This window comes from Aristolochia californica, unplaced genomic scaffold (assembly GCF_029961685.1).
Source record: "Aristolochia californica isolate CCGP_79_NKW_82.1479 unplaced genomic scaffold, dmAriCali1.0.hap1 SCAF_9, whole genome shotgun sequence".
Lineage (NCBI taxonomy): Eukaryota > Viridiplantae > Streptophyta > Magnoliopsida > Piperales > Aristolochiaceae > Aristolochia > Aristolochia californica.
The window spans coordinates 35,847,801-35,862,373 of NW_027182290.1; the positions used below are offsets into that span (position 1 = coordinate 35,847,801).

The 14,573-nt window shown below is 40.0% G+C and overlaps 3 protein-coding genes across 4 annotated transcripts; 1 reads left to right on the top strand and 2 right to left on the bottom strand.

Moving 5' to 3' along the window:
* The first annotated feature begins 1,137 nt into the window (after positions 1–1,137).
* LOC137942102 (uncharacterized) lies at positions 1,138–3,185 on the top strand. 2 transcript variants are annotated; one of them, XM_068787783.1, is made up of 2 exons: positions 1,138–1,188; positions 2,385–3,185. In XM_068787783.1, the coding sequence occupies exon 2, from the start codon at positions 2,494–2,496 to the stop codon at positions 3,079–3,081; it is 588 nt and encodes a 195-aa protein (XP_068643884.1). In that variant the 5' UTR covers positions 1,138–1,188; positions 2,385–2,493; the 3' UTR covers positions 3,082–3,185. The 2 variants fall into 2 exon arrangements, with proteins under 2 accessions (XP_068643884.1, XP_068643885.1); XM_068787784.1 differs by lacking the exon at positions 1,138–1,188 and adding an exon at positions 1,851–1,923.
* A 743-nt stretch (positions 3,186–3,928) lies between these two features.
* LOC137941842 (PWWP domain-containing protein 3-like) lies at positions 3,929–7,434 on the bottom strand. The gene is made up of 2 exons (XM_068787438.1): positions 7,342–7,434; positions 3,929–7,239 (listed from the first exon to the last, which is right to left on the bottom strand). The coding sequence occupies exon 2, from the start codon at positions 7,217–7,219 to the stop codon at positions 4,136–4,138; it is 3,084 nt and encodes a 1,027-aa protein (XP_068643539.1). The 5' UTR covers positions 7,220–7,239; positions 7,342–7,434; the 3' UTR covers positions 3,929–4,135.
* Positions 7,435–8,534: 1,100 nt separating this feature from the next.
* LOC137941378 (large ribosomal subunit protein bL12c-like) lies at positions 8,535–11,001 on the bottom strand. The gene is made up of 2 exons (XM_068786760.1): positions 10,296–11,001; positions 8,535–8,817 (listed from the first exon to the last, which is right to left on the bottom strand). The coding sequence occupies exon 1, from the start codon at positions 10,890–10,892 to the stop codon at positions 10,332–10,334; it is 561 nt and encodes a 186-aa protein (XP_068642861.1). The 5' UTR covers positions 10,893–11,001; the 3' UTR covers positions 8,535–8,817; positions 10,296–10,331.
* Positions 11,002–14,573: the final 3,572 nt, after the last annotated feature.

The window sequence follows — 14,573 nt, forward strand, 5'->3', positions numbered from 1 at the left end:
CCACCGACTTGAGTAATCTCTCTATTCATACTCCTTATGGCGGCACTGACAACATTTTGATTGTTGATGGCACGGGTTTTCCTAATACTCATGCTGGTTACATATCTCTCTACACATTCATGGAATTTTTTCTTAAATAATGTTCTTTTTGTTCCTACCATGCAAAAGAATTTTATTTATATTTCTCAATTATGTCACTTTAATCATACTTCCATTGAATTCTTACCTACTTCTTTTTGTGTGAAGGATCTTCATACGGGGGCAACACTTTTACAAGGTTAAACTAAGGATGGTGTGTACGAATGACCATTGTACTAAGTCCAATCTCCACTAATAATTGTTTTCTTTCGTGTCAATACCATTTCGTCTGCGTGACTACCGATTTTGGCATGCCTCGAATATTCGCAATAGAGGAGACTCATGGCAACACCAAAAGACCTCTGGGGGGAGCTTTGGCGGAAGTAGAAAAGATTGAAGGAGGAGGAGAATGAGAAAGAGCTTGCAAGATGAAAGGAAGAAAGGGAGGCTGATAGGCGCCTCGTTGGAATATCCTTAGCTTTATTATATTTAATAATTTGGTTTTAATTTAACAAATAAATAAGAAATTGGCTATTTAGTTAATAAAAAAATTTAATTGGTTACTTTGGTAAAATTCCCAAAAATATTAAGAAATAATTTGCTATTTTAGTTAATAAATTATAAATGATTTTTATATAGAATCAGGTAATTTGTTATTTAGTACGAAATAACTTACTATTTTAGTTAATAAATCATATATAGGTAACAAAGTAAAATTTCCTGAATACTAATTCATCAAAAGTATTTATTTAATAAATGACAAAAAATCGAATAAAAATAAAAAATTGACCTCCCGGTATCAGTCTTTTCGGATCCCAAATTTTCCAAATAAATGCATTTTTCATGTGCGGGGTAGGTCGGGCCCCGTTAGCCGGGCTGAGCCGAAGGTTACGAACCTCTCCATGTAAATCCTTTTGCTTGGTAGGCCCTCGGATTGCAACGGAATCTCGGAGCATGTAACCTGAGTGTCTCTGTGACACAGTGATCACATCGTGGCTTGAACTCGAAGGGTTTAAAAGGGTTTAGGCGATATACCGAGACGGTTTTTCTTCCGACTGAGAAACGCTCTCGTTAGAACTTAGCCGTGTACAATAAACCTTCCCGGCGAAGGTAATTTTTCTCTCTGACGAAACGCAACAGTGTCGATGCATGCTATATTTCAACTCTGAAGCTACGAGTTTTGCTTTCTTCGTTTTTCTCTCGGATAGATTTCAAATGCTTACCTGTTTAGTTATTATGCTAAGCATTCAAATTTTGGATTATTTCGGGCTTGTCTGATCATTAAAGGACGAAGTCAAAGAGGAATGCGAACGTCAATTATTCACCGAAATGTTGAAGCAGTGCAGAATCAACAAGCCAGAACAGCGTCTCGTTGTCCGTCATATGGAGGGATTGTTTCGACCTAGTATGTGTGGCAGATGTGCAGGATCTCGATAGCACTATCTCTTACAGTATGACTAGCCTTGACACTAGTTAAGAAGACATACCTGTTATTGGTTTCTTAATTCTCTATTTTGGTATCGGCAATATTTTCAGTTGTCAATAATTGGTACTTCAAAAAAAAAAAAAAAATGGTTAACAATCAGTTCATCTCTTTGGGATTAGGGTTCATGCAAGATTGATTAGATTTATTTAGATTTTGTTCTTTTTCATGTGCGGATTAGTCTTTGAATTGCTTGATATAAACTGAGGATGGTTGATGGCTGGATGATGGTTTTTATAGGTAACATGCCACATGCTGGTTGTTCTCTGTTAGTAAAATTGTTTGATTGAGTGGCAGTCTAGATGCCTTATGTTGTGTTTCCTCAGTTCAATGAGCAATGCCTTACCGATGGCTATAACCAGGTTTCTTTCTCCCATTTAGTTCTCTAGGTATTCTACATCTTTCAAGCATTAATGTTGGCACCTCAACTTTTACTTTACATGCCCGGTGTTACTCTTACCCAAAGCTGTAGCTAATGTAAATGATACTCTCTATATATGAGCTTTTTGATGTTAAAGTACCTAACCAAAAAGTGTCTAGGGGGAATACATTTGGTAAACTTGTGGCTACATTGTCCAATTTTTCTGGATAATTATGATGTGATTTACTTCCATTTTGTTACATATCTTTTTGAGTATTGCTTTCATGGGTCATAAAGTGGACCACTAGGATGTCTTGGAGTTCTGATATCTGATCAAATGCATCCTTGAGAATATGGCTCTGATCTTCTCCAAGCCTTTAGCATGTTTGAGATGGTCCTTTTATTGCATAGGTGGTTTTAGGTGCTGGAAGATGTTAACTTAGCATGTTTCCTTTTCTGCAGGTAAACAGCTATTGGACTTAAAAAAATCTATTTTCATCCACAAAGAGAATCTCCCTGCACAATGGATAAGCATATTTATCCATGAAACTCCATTTTAAAGGTGGAAATCATGAGAAGTTTTGGATTTCTGAGAATATTTCGTGAATCCTCTTTATTGGCTGATAAAAGAAGGAAATGTCCTATTCTATGCCGTCAACTCCATCTTGATTATGTACCTAGAGACCCAAAATCCAAGCCAAAAAGGTACAAGTATCCCTCGGTGTATGATCCATATGCCCCACGACCGCCTCCCTCTGAGAAGGTTGTCCAGCTTGCAGACGGGATAGCTGCTCTACCTCCAGAAGAACGTAAGCAAATCGGCCCCACTCTTAGAGAGAAGTTACGACATCCTAAAATGCAAACAGTTTCATCTGATAACATGGGCTTCGGTGCACATAGTGGTTCTGCAGGTTCAGCAAAGGCAGAGGAGAAAAAGACAGAGAAAACAGCGTTTGATGTGAAACTGGAGAAGTTTGATACTGCTGCAAAGATTAAGGTGATTAAAGAGGTCAGAACTTTCACTAATCTTGGATTAAAGGAAGCAAAAGATTTGGTTGAGAAGGCACCTGTATTGCTGAAACAAGGAGTCACCAAGGAGGAAGCCAATGACATAATAGAGAAGATTAAAGCTGCTGGTGGTCTTGCTGTAATGGAGTAGGAATATTCTTTTCTAATGATCTGGTTCTTGGATTTCTTCAAGGTTCATGGAGTATGTAATGCAATATCATGAAAAACCGATACTAAAGCCTTTTTTTTTGCTTATTTGGCGTAATAACAAGTGAACATCCCTTGGTCTTCCCAGTGTTTTACTTTCTCAAGCTCTAGTCCGTGATTTTGTAATTTGCAAATACTGGGTGCTTGCGATGGTTTACACCGTTCATGTGCCTCTGTTTGGTTGTTTCAGTGGCGCGGGGATTTGCTGTTTCAGAAAGAGAAGGCAGCACCCTAACCATGAAGTAGCAGCCATCCGTTCAACACTAATGAGCTGAATCTCTATTGCATTCAGCTGTGTGGATTGCTTCACTAATGAGCTATTTTATTCATTATCTACCAAATCCTGACAATTAAACTTGTAGACTGTGGAGTTATTCAATATTTTTAGAATAAATTCTGGTAGTAGTAGCAATCATGGAGTGAAGTCAGTTTCTTCAGGTGAAGGCATACAATACATATGGAATAAATTCTGATAATATTAGCAATCAGGTGAAGTTGAATCATGCTTCCCAAATGTGCTTTATATGTTTGGTAACAGTCTGGCTGTTAATCACCGCAGGTTAAAATCTGTAGGATCCAGTCAGTCCAGGTTGCTGTTGGTGCACACAGAAGGAAGATGAAATCTCAAAAACTATTTTACAGGATTCGATCCATTTGGAACTAGGGAAGTATTGAAATGCATTTCAGCGTTTGTGGTCGAGACACTACACTACACTCCACACCTAAATTGTAGCAGTTTGTAATTACTGATCTCTGGAATGGGAAGGATATAACAGGCCAGAGATTAGAAATGAAGAAAAAAGAAGAACAGATTACTTCCCTGTATGAGTAAACTGTAATTGTATAACTCCACCAGCAGTAAAACCAGTAATCTATATGTCACAATGAACCACCACATACCATCATTGTACAACTACACAGCAGCCTACAAACAGCAGCAGAAAACTAAAGACCACCTAAAACTAAAGGTTTACCCATTTGGAGGAAACCTGAACAGACTATGCTTGTGATGAAGAGTCGACTAGTTTCGTCACCTTTTTCAACAGCCCACTTATCTCGCCTATCAAATTGGCGCTCACCTCCGGTGATAGCTTCTCCTCAGAACCCATATCACCATCCCCCGAGTCTGTCAGGGTAGACATCATAGTCTCCAGGTTCTTCTTTATCACCAAGAGAGTTGCTGGGGAAGACGTCGGTGTAGGATCATTCCCAATCCCAGAGCCAGGAACGAGTGATCCGAAGCCTACTGGAGCTCCATCCTTATCATCATCGGACGTGGATGCTTTCGCCTGATTTTGAGCTACATTGTTTTCGACTTCAGACGCCCTGGATGGAGCTGAAATATACCGTAAACGGTAACTAACAACGACAGTCCTCAGAGCACTGATTTTGTCCAAACTATTGAAGGCTTTCTCGGCGTCGGAGCTCCTCGTGAAGACCACCCGAGCACAGCCCAAGTCCTCTAGCACTTCTGTCTCTGATTTATTAAGCTCCCCAAATTTGTCAAATATTGTAATCAAATCTTCATTTGAAGGGAAAGTGGTACCTTGGCCAAATGTCAGGAGAATGGCGGCCGGACCACCTCCGTTAACTTCCTTGTGGTTTGCCTCAGTATGAGAGTAAACATTAGCACTGTCAAGTGTACAGACTTTTTCAGAAGCTCTCTCTCCGGTTCTCTTCCTGGAACCGTCGGAATTTTCTTCTTCTCCTAGCTTCCGTTTTTTATGTACAGCTTTACCTTCGGTCTCCTTGGTCCCTTCGGAATGTTCATTTCCCGGTGGCATAGTATTCTTAGGCTCGGTGAATGATGATATCTTCTTTCGACCAGAAGACCCTTCTCGTCCACGATGATCAGCTCCGCCTCCACCAGAACCCTTGGAGGACTTTCTGCCACCGGACTCCTTTGGTCCCGATTTGCCTTCAGATTTTTCAGTTCCATCTGCATCTTTAATCGTTGAGAGTTTTCTTTTTTTTCCCCCCTTGTAAGTGTTATAGTCAGAGCCTCTAACGTACAGAGAATTTCTGAACTTCTCAAAGAAGGCCTTAATAGAATCCGAAGACTCATCCTCCCCCAGAAAAAGAGGATTAACAGCTGTGGAGCTTAAGTCAGAAAGCATATCTTGTGGAGCAACATTATACTCGTCAATGACAAGTTTTTTCTCCTTCAATTTTGGAGTCCGTGGGCTGGAGCTCCGAGGTGTCTTTTCTTCGGCATCAACTTTCTTAGAAGCCTTTTTCTGAAAGGTTTCGCCGCTGCATTTTATGATAGGAGGGGCTCCAGTAAGCTTGGCGGCAGCTTTTTTCATACCCTCACCGATCTCAGAAATTTTCAAAAGCTTTGGGGTGGCTTCTACTTCCCGTTCTCCTTCCCCTTCCTTCAAGGAATTACTAGTTTTACTACTAAGCATCGTGTAAGGTGGAGACAAATACTTGCTCTTTTTCCGCTTCCTTGGAGAAGACAGAAGGTTTCCTTCATCAGCCCCATCATCTTGATTTTCATCATCACAAGGTTTATCTTCTTCTACGGACACGGAAAGAGACGCATAGCTATCGGCCTTCTTATGTTTCCCAGATTTTGAGGCATGTTTCATCTCGTCCTTCCCTTCCTGCACAGGAGAAGACTGCTCAGATTTCTTTCGCTTCTTGGAAGCAGAAGCTGATTTACCCTGCTCTTTGCCTCCTTCGGCACCGCCATGACTGCCATTTTCGACATCAGAATCCGTGCCACCAGCCATTAACTCGGACATGCTTCTCTGCTTCTTTCTCTGTAACAACTTATCCTCTGCAATATCTGGTCCTTTCAAGGATGAGCCATTGCCCTTTTGGTTAGTCACTCCCGATGTAAGCGACTCCCCTCCATCTACTTTACTCGGGCCGTCTGTCCTTCCCTCAAGCTCGGTTCTCTCAGATAGGTGAATATCCCCAATTTCTTCAGGGTCTGTAATTCCTTGAGGGTCATAGAACACGGGCAAATCACCATATCCTCTAGCATGATAAAAAGCCGACAAGCGACTCTTCAACACAGTAAGTTCAAGCGTATTGCTAACTGAAACAGCCTGAGCTACATCTTTGAGGCCGCAAAGGAAGTCCACCGGTTGAAACCTAGTGATTGAATGTTCAGCAATCCAGCCCTCCGGAACCGTGACTCCTTCCTTGATCCCTGAGTTCATAGTGAATGGTTTAACAAGCTTTGGCCGCGCTTCCACGCAGGAACAAGTCATCTGCGACTCCACACATCGACCAAACTCGTCCAATGCCTTTTCCACAGCATTAATAAAGCTTCTCGAACTGCTCTGGTTATATAGTCGAGCAAAATCCTTTCCGAAAGGCTTGAGTTGAGACGGGTAGCACCAGGCAAAAGTCCCATCCCCAAAGTATGCAACAAGGAGCCGGTCCCGCCGACGGAATCTACCAGCATAATCTGATGCCTCTAAAGGGTCATAGATTTGTCCAGGCCACCAGGGATGAGACTTGATTTTACCCCAGACAAAATCACCCACAGCGAACTGCACGTCTTGATCACCAGACTCACCCCCCTCCTCTTCCTCCTCTTCCTCCTCTTCCTCCTCGTCTTTCCCCACGGTCCCATCCTTCGAAGCTTCACCTTTGTTACCCTCTCCAGCACTAAGATTTCTGCACCCATCAGCACCATCAGCACCAGCAGCAACATCATTCTCATCTACTGAAAGCCCCACGCCTCCTACTCTTCCACCGCTCCCATTCTTACCGAGTAAAATTTCAACTCGAATCTCCTTAACCTCCGATTCTTCCACTCTCCTCTTCGCCAACTCCTCACCGCCAGAACCCACAGTGACGTTCTCCTCCATCACTTCCTCAACAGAAACCCTGATTTCATCGAGCGAAACCTCCAGCTTATCAACGATAACGGCGCCATTGCCTGCATTCTCGGCCTCGTCATCGCGACACCCACCGAGACCAGAGACCGTCGCACCGCCATCATTGTGAACCCTAGACTGCAACCCTAACCCTAATCCTAAGTCGGTCGGATTCGCATCAGGAACCCCAGCGGCGACCTTCCCTTCCGAGCCGTCTAGGGTTTTAGCCGGCGACGAGTCATCCATTTTTGAAAAATTGCTCCAACCTTCGATAGGTTGTTCAGTTCAAAAGGAATTTAGTGAAGAAGAGTAAAATAATACAAGCAAAAAAGGAAAGGGAAAAAAGGGAGAGAAGGGCAGGAGAGTACCTTGAACAGCACACGATTACACGAAACAGTATTTACGGTTATTTATTATCTTAGTCTTTTCTGTTTCTGCCTTCTCTCTCTCTCTCGTTCGCTATTCGTGCGAAGAAATCGATCGCGGAGACGGAGAGGAAACGGGTAATAACAGCAAGTTCTCGACTATGAAAATCGTGAGAAATTGGTTTAACGCAAGTTTCGACGGAGATGGACGAAAAACAAATTTGATGGGCATATATGACTAATAAGCATGGTTTGGCGATTTGGCTTGTGAACCAGCGGGTCGGTTCTCCAATACCTGACCTGCCTTCGAATTACGATAACGAGAGGCAGGTGGGTCAGGACTTGAGTCGGGTCAGTCGTGCTTCGTATATTTGACTTGCTGATCCGGATTTTCCCTGGTCTTAAACCATTGTGATGGGCGAAAATAATTGACTAATTGGGGTGGGTTTAACAATAATAATTGATAAACCTTAAATTAGTAAACATTATCACATCAAATATGTAACAATAATACGAATGTCAAACATTGATATGTTAATTATTATTATAAAGCATTACTACTATCAAACATAATTATCATTACAATTAATTTTAACTAATAATAATGGATAATACAATAAATATTTTAGTTATGACTACTAGAATTTAAAAACAATAAATTTAAGCAGTAATAAACAACTACAATAATTAATGGTTATGTTTATGCTTACTTGATTTCTTAATTATTAAAATATATTTAATAACTTTTATAAACAATTTAAACAATAACATTAATTAAAAGATTGAGAGAAAGAGATGACATTTTGAATTCTAAGCATTTTGGAAAGAATTAAAACCAGGGTGAATTCTATGATCAAATAAGAATGAAAGATATGAATTTATTTTATTTATTCTTCGTTGAGAATTATTTAATTAAAATTTTATAATATTATTTTAATTTCAAAATGCATTGCATGCTTTTTATATATGTTATATAATAAAATCGTATTAAAATTTATCCAAAATATTTTTTTGTCTTGTTGTATTAATAAAAAAAATTAAAAAAAGGACCACACATTCCTTCTACTGGGGTGTAATCCCACCTCTCAATCAAAGGATTTTGTTTAGCCCTGCGGAGTCCTACCTTTTGAATTTACTCGTTATGCTTGTTACAGACGACCGTGCTGTGAATAAGATTACGAAGACACGAATTCATATTTGCTCTTCTGAGTCATATTTGACAAATGAAAAGTTTCAACTCCATATCAAATAAAGGAAAATTCTGCTTCAACAAGAAACAGAAGAGCTATTTGACAAATTAACAATGACCTTACAAGACTGCATCATTCTAACTACAACAAAAAGGAGAACACTTCTAGAAAAATACAAATTTATTGCAAGTATCCAACCCCAAGAGAGGTGGATTCGTTAGACGAAAAGCTCTGCATCACATCACACTGCCTGCTTGGTAAATCACTGGCATTGATTGTACTGTGTCACCTACACAGGAACAACAATTCCATTCAAGTTCTGGTCATGTTAAAGTACTCATACAACAGTCACACAGTTTTGGATCATAAACCCACTGAACCAGAAGGAAACTTTCATGCAAGCACAAGAAGAAAGAACCATTACAACGTCGCTGATATTAGACGTCATTAAGAAACTAGTTCAAGAGTAATTCCCTTGAATTGGTTTTTAAAGTACTAAGGAAAGGAGAAGAACTTCAAATGACCAAGAGAAACTTAAAATTTTCTATCATTTCAATGAGTTCTAGCCACTGTCATTCCTAATACAACTCTCTCAAACTCATACAACAGTCACAGAGTTTTGGATAGAACCAGAAGGAAACTTTCATGCAAGCACTAGAAGAGAGAACCATTACAATGTCACTGATATTAGACATCATTAAGAAATTAGTTCAAGAGTAGTTCCCTTGAATCGGTTCTTAAAATACTAAGGAAAGGAGAAGAACTTCAAATGACCAAGAGAAACTGTAAATTTTTCTATCATTTCAATGAGCTCTAGCCACTGTCATTCCTAATACAACTCTCTCAAACTCATACAACAGTCGCACGGTTTTGGATCATAAACCCACTGAACCAGAAGGAAACTTTCATGCAAGCACAAGAAGAGAGAACCATTACAATGTCGTTGATATAAGACATCATTAAGAAACTAGTTCAAGAGTAGTTCCCTTGAATTGGTTCTTAAAGTACCAAGGAAAGGAGAAGAACTTCAAATGACCAAGAGAAACTTTAAAATTTTCTATCATTTCAATGAGCTCTAGCCACTGTCTTTCCATCACCAGGATCAAGCACATGGGCATGATATTTTCCAAAGATATTAAATAAACACATAAACAAACTAGTGCAAATAAAAGAAAACTAATAGAAAGTAATCACTAGGACCCATCAGCTAGGCAGTATATCCCACATTTGCAGCAGGACCGAGAGAGTCCAACCAACAGCCATGAGAATTATATGAAACTTATATGATACCATAACAGACCAGAAACCTAAGTTCCCACTTTTACATGTTTATATCCTTTACTATGTTCTTTGAATGATCGCAGAAGTCTGTCACCAAGGAATCAACTTAAGTGAATTAGTAAGATCATTATGATTATGTAGATTATCATCAACAAAACAACAACATGAAATAACTAAGTTGCCCATTTTGGGATAGTCCCCGTGACCATTCCAGAACTGACAATTTGCTCCCATTGGTGATAATGCCCTTAACCTTCCATTGGATAGGAAATATTTTTTCTTTTTTGTTTTGATCTTGGGACAAGCCTATCTATCACTCACAAGCCCATCAACAGAACTTATCTCATATAAATATTCAGTTCAGACAGGACAAATACGGTTACAGCATTGTAGCAAGAAAGACATAATGCAGCAGAAGCCTAAGAAAATCCAGTACAAATTCCAAATTGGAGATTCAGGGTAGAAAAAGAAGGAGAGAGTTCAAACCTCAAGTATCGTCCACCCAACATCTTCTCCCGAGTTCTACACAATAGAACACTTGGCTCCAACCTCCTCCAACTGCTTCTTTATCAGCTCAGCATCCTCCTTCGACACCCCCTCCTTACACTTCTTGGGCAACCCCTCAATTAATTCTTTGGCCTCCTTCAATGCTAGGCTCGTCAAAGTCCTCACGACCTTAATTGTTGCAATTCTTGCATTGCTTGGGACATCCTCAATCACCACATCGAATTCCGTCTTCTCCTCGACTGGCGCTGGAGCAGTCTCAGCTCCAGCTGCACCAGGAGCCGCAGCAACGCCCGCAGGTGCGAAGGCAGCCGCGGATACACCTAGCTCCTCCTGTAGCCAATCGACAAGGCTTCGAGCTTCTTCTAAGGTGAGAGTTTTGAGGTTTTGTCCCAGTTCTTCGACCTTAGGAGAGACTGCAGAAGTGGCAAGGGGAGTGACGAAGGAGGCTCTCCGGCGAGAAAAACTGGGAGTAGGGATTCGGAAGACGGGGATTTTGAGGCCCTGTTTGGGCGAAGAATACGTCCGGCAAGAAGGAGTGCACGGGGTGAGAGGGAGGGAAGAGAGACTTGCCGCCATTGCCAGAGTAGAAGTGGAGAAGACGGGAGCGCCTTGAGAGGAACGGAGCAGAGAGCGAAGCGAAGATGGATAAGGGGATAAAAAAAGAGATGTGGTCACGGCAGTCGAGTCCAGCCGACGGCTGAGGCTTAAATCGTTCGAGCACAATCAAATACGATCCATTTGAGGAGCAAGGAGGCCGTATCGCCGATACGCATCGGCTGACACAATAGAACATATCGGCAGTATTCGAATTACAAAAGCTTGTCTTAGCCAAATGAAAAAGGAATATTTAGATATCTGCAAACAAGAAATTCAAACCTTGTTAGAAAGAGGATTGATTAGAAAATCCTATTCTCCATGGATTTGTACAACTTTTTATGTCAATAATGTTGAATTATAAACCCTTAATGATTGTCTCAAATGGATTAAATATCCAATTCCTAATAAAAATAATTTTTTAGATAGATTGCATTCTGCTAAAATATTTTCCAAATTTGATCTTAAATCTAGATATTGGCAGATCCAAACTAATGAAAAAGATAAATATAAAACTACATTTATTGTTCCTTTTGGGCATTATGAATGAAATGTTATGCCTTTCAGATTGAAAAAATGTTCATTCTGAATTTCAAAAATATCATGAATATCCTCATCTTCTCTACAACTATAGAATCGCACTTTAAACATTTAAAAACTTTCAAAATCATTATTAAATGAAATGGTCTTGAGATTTCTGTTCCAAAAAATGAAATTATTTCAAACTTCTATAAGATTTTTGGGCCATGATATTCATAAAGGAACAATTATTCCTCGACAAATGAATTTGCTTCTAAATCCCTTGATGAAATTAGGGATAAAAATCAATTACAAAGAGTTTTGGGTATTCTAGACTTCTTTATAATAGATTAAAGAAAAACCAGGAGCCTTGGATTGAAGCCCATACCATGGTTGTCCAAAAAATTAAATCTAGAGCTCGACAACTTCCTTGTCTTGTTTTAGCCAACCCTCAATGGAAAAAGGTTGTTAAAATCGACGCTTCCCATATTAGATATGGAGGCTTACTCAAACAATTAAATCCAATTTCTAATAAAGAGGAATTGGTATGATTTAATTCAGTCCTATAAAACACAAGCCTAGTTGAACTATTAAGCCAGAAACTCTTGCTATTGTTAAATATCTTGGTAAATTTTAGGATGATTTACTCAACCAACATTTTTTGTTATGAGTAGATTGTTCTACAAACAAATTCTTATGAAAGATGTTAAAAATTTAGCTTCTAACCAAATGTTTGCCCATTGGTAGGCAAAATTAAGTGCATTTGATTTTGATATTGAATATATCAAAGGAAAAAATAACTCCTTACCTGATTTTCTTACCTGTGAATGTCTACAGGGTTAATGACTCATTTTCCTGGCAGGGGAAATTCCCAATCTGCTAGAGGAAGAGACAGAGGCAGATCAAACAATAATGGGAAAAATAAAGTTTTCGAAGCTTCAACTTCTACGTCAATGAAGGACATATTATTATTTGAACCAAAATTTACCACTCTTCCAATTACGAAAGAATTTATGGTTATTAATCGCTAGGATATGCTCGTGACCGGTGATCCTTGGAAAATTATTTCTATGTGGTTGAAGGATTCATTTTTCCCGGTCACTAATAATAACTCTTGGTTTGATTATGAAAAAATTATGACTCACACTCAATTGGTTACCAATAATAATACTTTGTCAAATATTAAAAATCCTGATAGTCCAATTGCCTATAGTCGATGCACTGTTAGTAAATTTGTATCTCCATTAGTGTGGGGAAAGCATAATATTACTGATGAAGAAATTGCACCCAATGCAAAAAGGTATAATTACTGGGATTATGTTGATATTTGGTCTACTATGTTCTATGATTAGAATCCTTCACATTGACTTTCTTGGTTTATTACCCTCAATGCTGAAATTAAGAAGCACATACAAGAGAAAATACCTATTCCTTTATGGGTATATACAAATGATGGGTTAAATTTGAAACTCCAATTTCAATTTTTTATAGCCATTCCAGGAACTTTATGGTCAATGGCGGGCCATTCATCCTAGTACAAACCTGGTACCAGTACCAAGGTTGTTGATGCTCTGTCACGAAAGGAAGAATCCATGGACCTATCAGTTGTATCTTTGGTTTGTTTTTCTGGTCTTGAAGAGTTGGAGCAAGAGATTCAAAAGGATGACGGACTTCTCAAAATTCAGTAGGAGCTACTCATAGATAGCAACAACCACCCACCCTACCACATCGTCAAAGGTTACTTGATGTACAAAAACTGATTGGTAATGCTGTCTTCCACACTTGTATCCCCCGCCTCCTTGAAGAATTTTTTTCTACCCCTTCGGGAGGACATTCAGGTTACTATTGCACCTAGAAACACCTGGCCAACATGGTGTATTGGATATGCCTCAAACATGATGTACAACAAATTGTTGCCATTTGTGATGTCTATTAACAGAATAAGTACAATGCTCTCACACTAGTCAGATTGCTCCAACTACTCCCCATCCCCAACCAAGTATGAGAGGATCTCTCTAGACTTCCTTGGCAGTCTTCCAAAGGTTCAAGGTTTAGACACTTTCCTAGTAGTCGTGAACCGATTGACCAAGTACAATCATTTCCTCCTCCTCGGTCATCCCTACACCGCCACCCAAGTTGCCTCATTGTTCATTCGAGAGGTTATACGTTTGCATGGGTTTCCTTAGTCCATCGTCTCTGAATGAGACACGATCTTCATTAATAATTTTTAGAAGGAACTCTTTAGGCAATCTAGTTCCAGTTCCGCACAAACTCCGACTACCATCCATAGACAGACGGTCAGATTGAAGTGGTCAACAGATATTTGATCACATAGTTCCGTTACTTCGTGAGCAGCCACCCTCGGCAATGGCCTAATTGGATAGCTTGGACAGAATTTTGGTACAACACCACCTTCCTCCTTATTGTTGGCATGACCCTTTTTGAGCTTTTTCCAGGAGGGATCCACCGACACTACTCCTATACTCTCTCAGCACATCATTGATAGGTGAAAGCCATCCTTGAAGAACTCAAAGCTCAATTTAAATAATGCTCAGGCTCGAATGAATGCACAAGCTGATACTGAATGGAAGGAACTACACTTCCAAGTTGGTGATCTTGTTTACCTCAAGTTATAAACTTTGGCCTGCAAACCCTGTTTTCCTCATCAGCCAACTTAAAAAGCCCACTCACCCTCCCATTTCCAGCCAATCCCTACCAACCCACGTCTTCTGCACTCGATAACTCCAAGATGGCACCTATGAAGTACTTGTCCAATGGAAGGACCTTCCATGATTTGAGGTTGGGAGCCCTACACCACCATTCTATCCCGGTTCCCTTTCTTCCACCTTGAGGACAAGGTGCCTCTCAATCGGGGGAGGTGGTGATAGACCCACAATCTTACGTGTATACAACAGAAGAGAAAAGATGAATCAGGGTACAAGGGGGGGAATGGGACACCCAAGCATCCAACACAGCACATCCACTTGGCAGCAACAAGGGAGAGCTGCTTCTTCTCTCATTCATGGTAGCATCTGTGCTTTGGATAAAAGCGCGGAGGCCAAACTAAAAGCTACTTCCTCTCACAGGGAACCTATGGTCGATGTGACATGTTGAGGCAATGAAAAGCATGGCGGCCGTTTCATC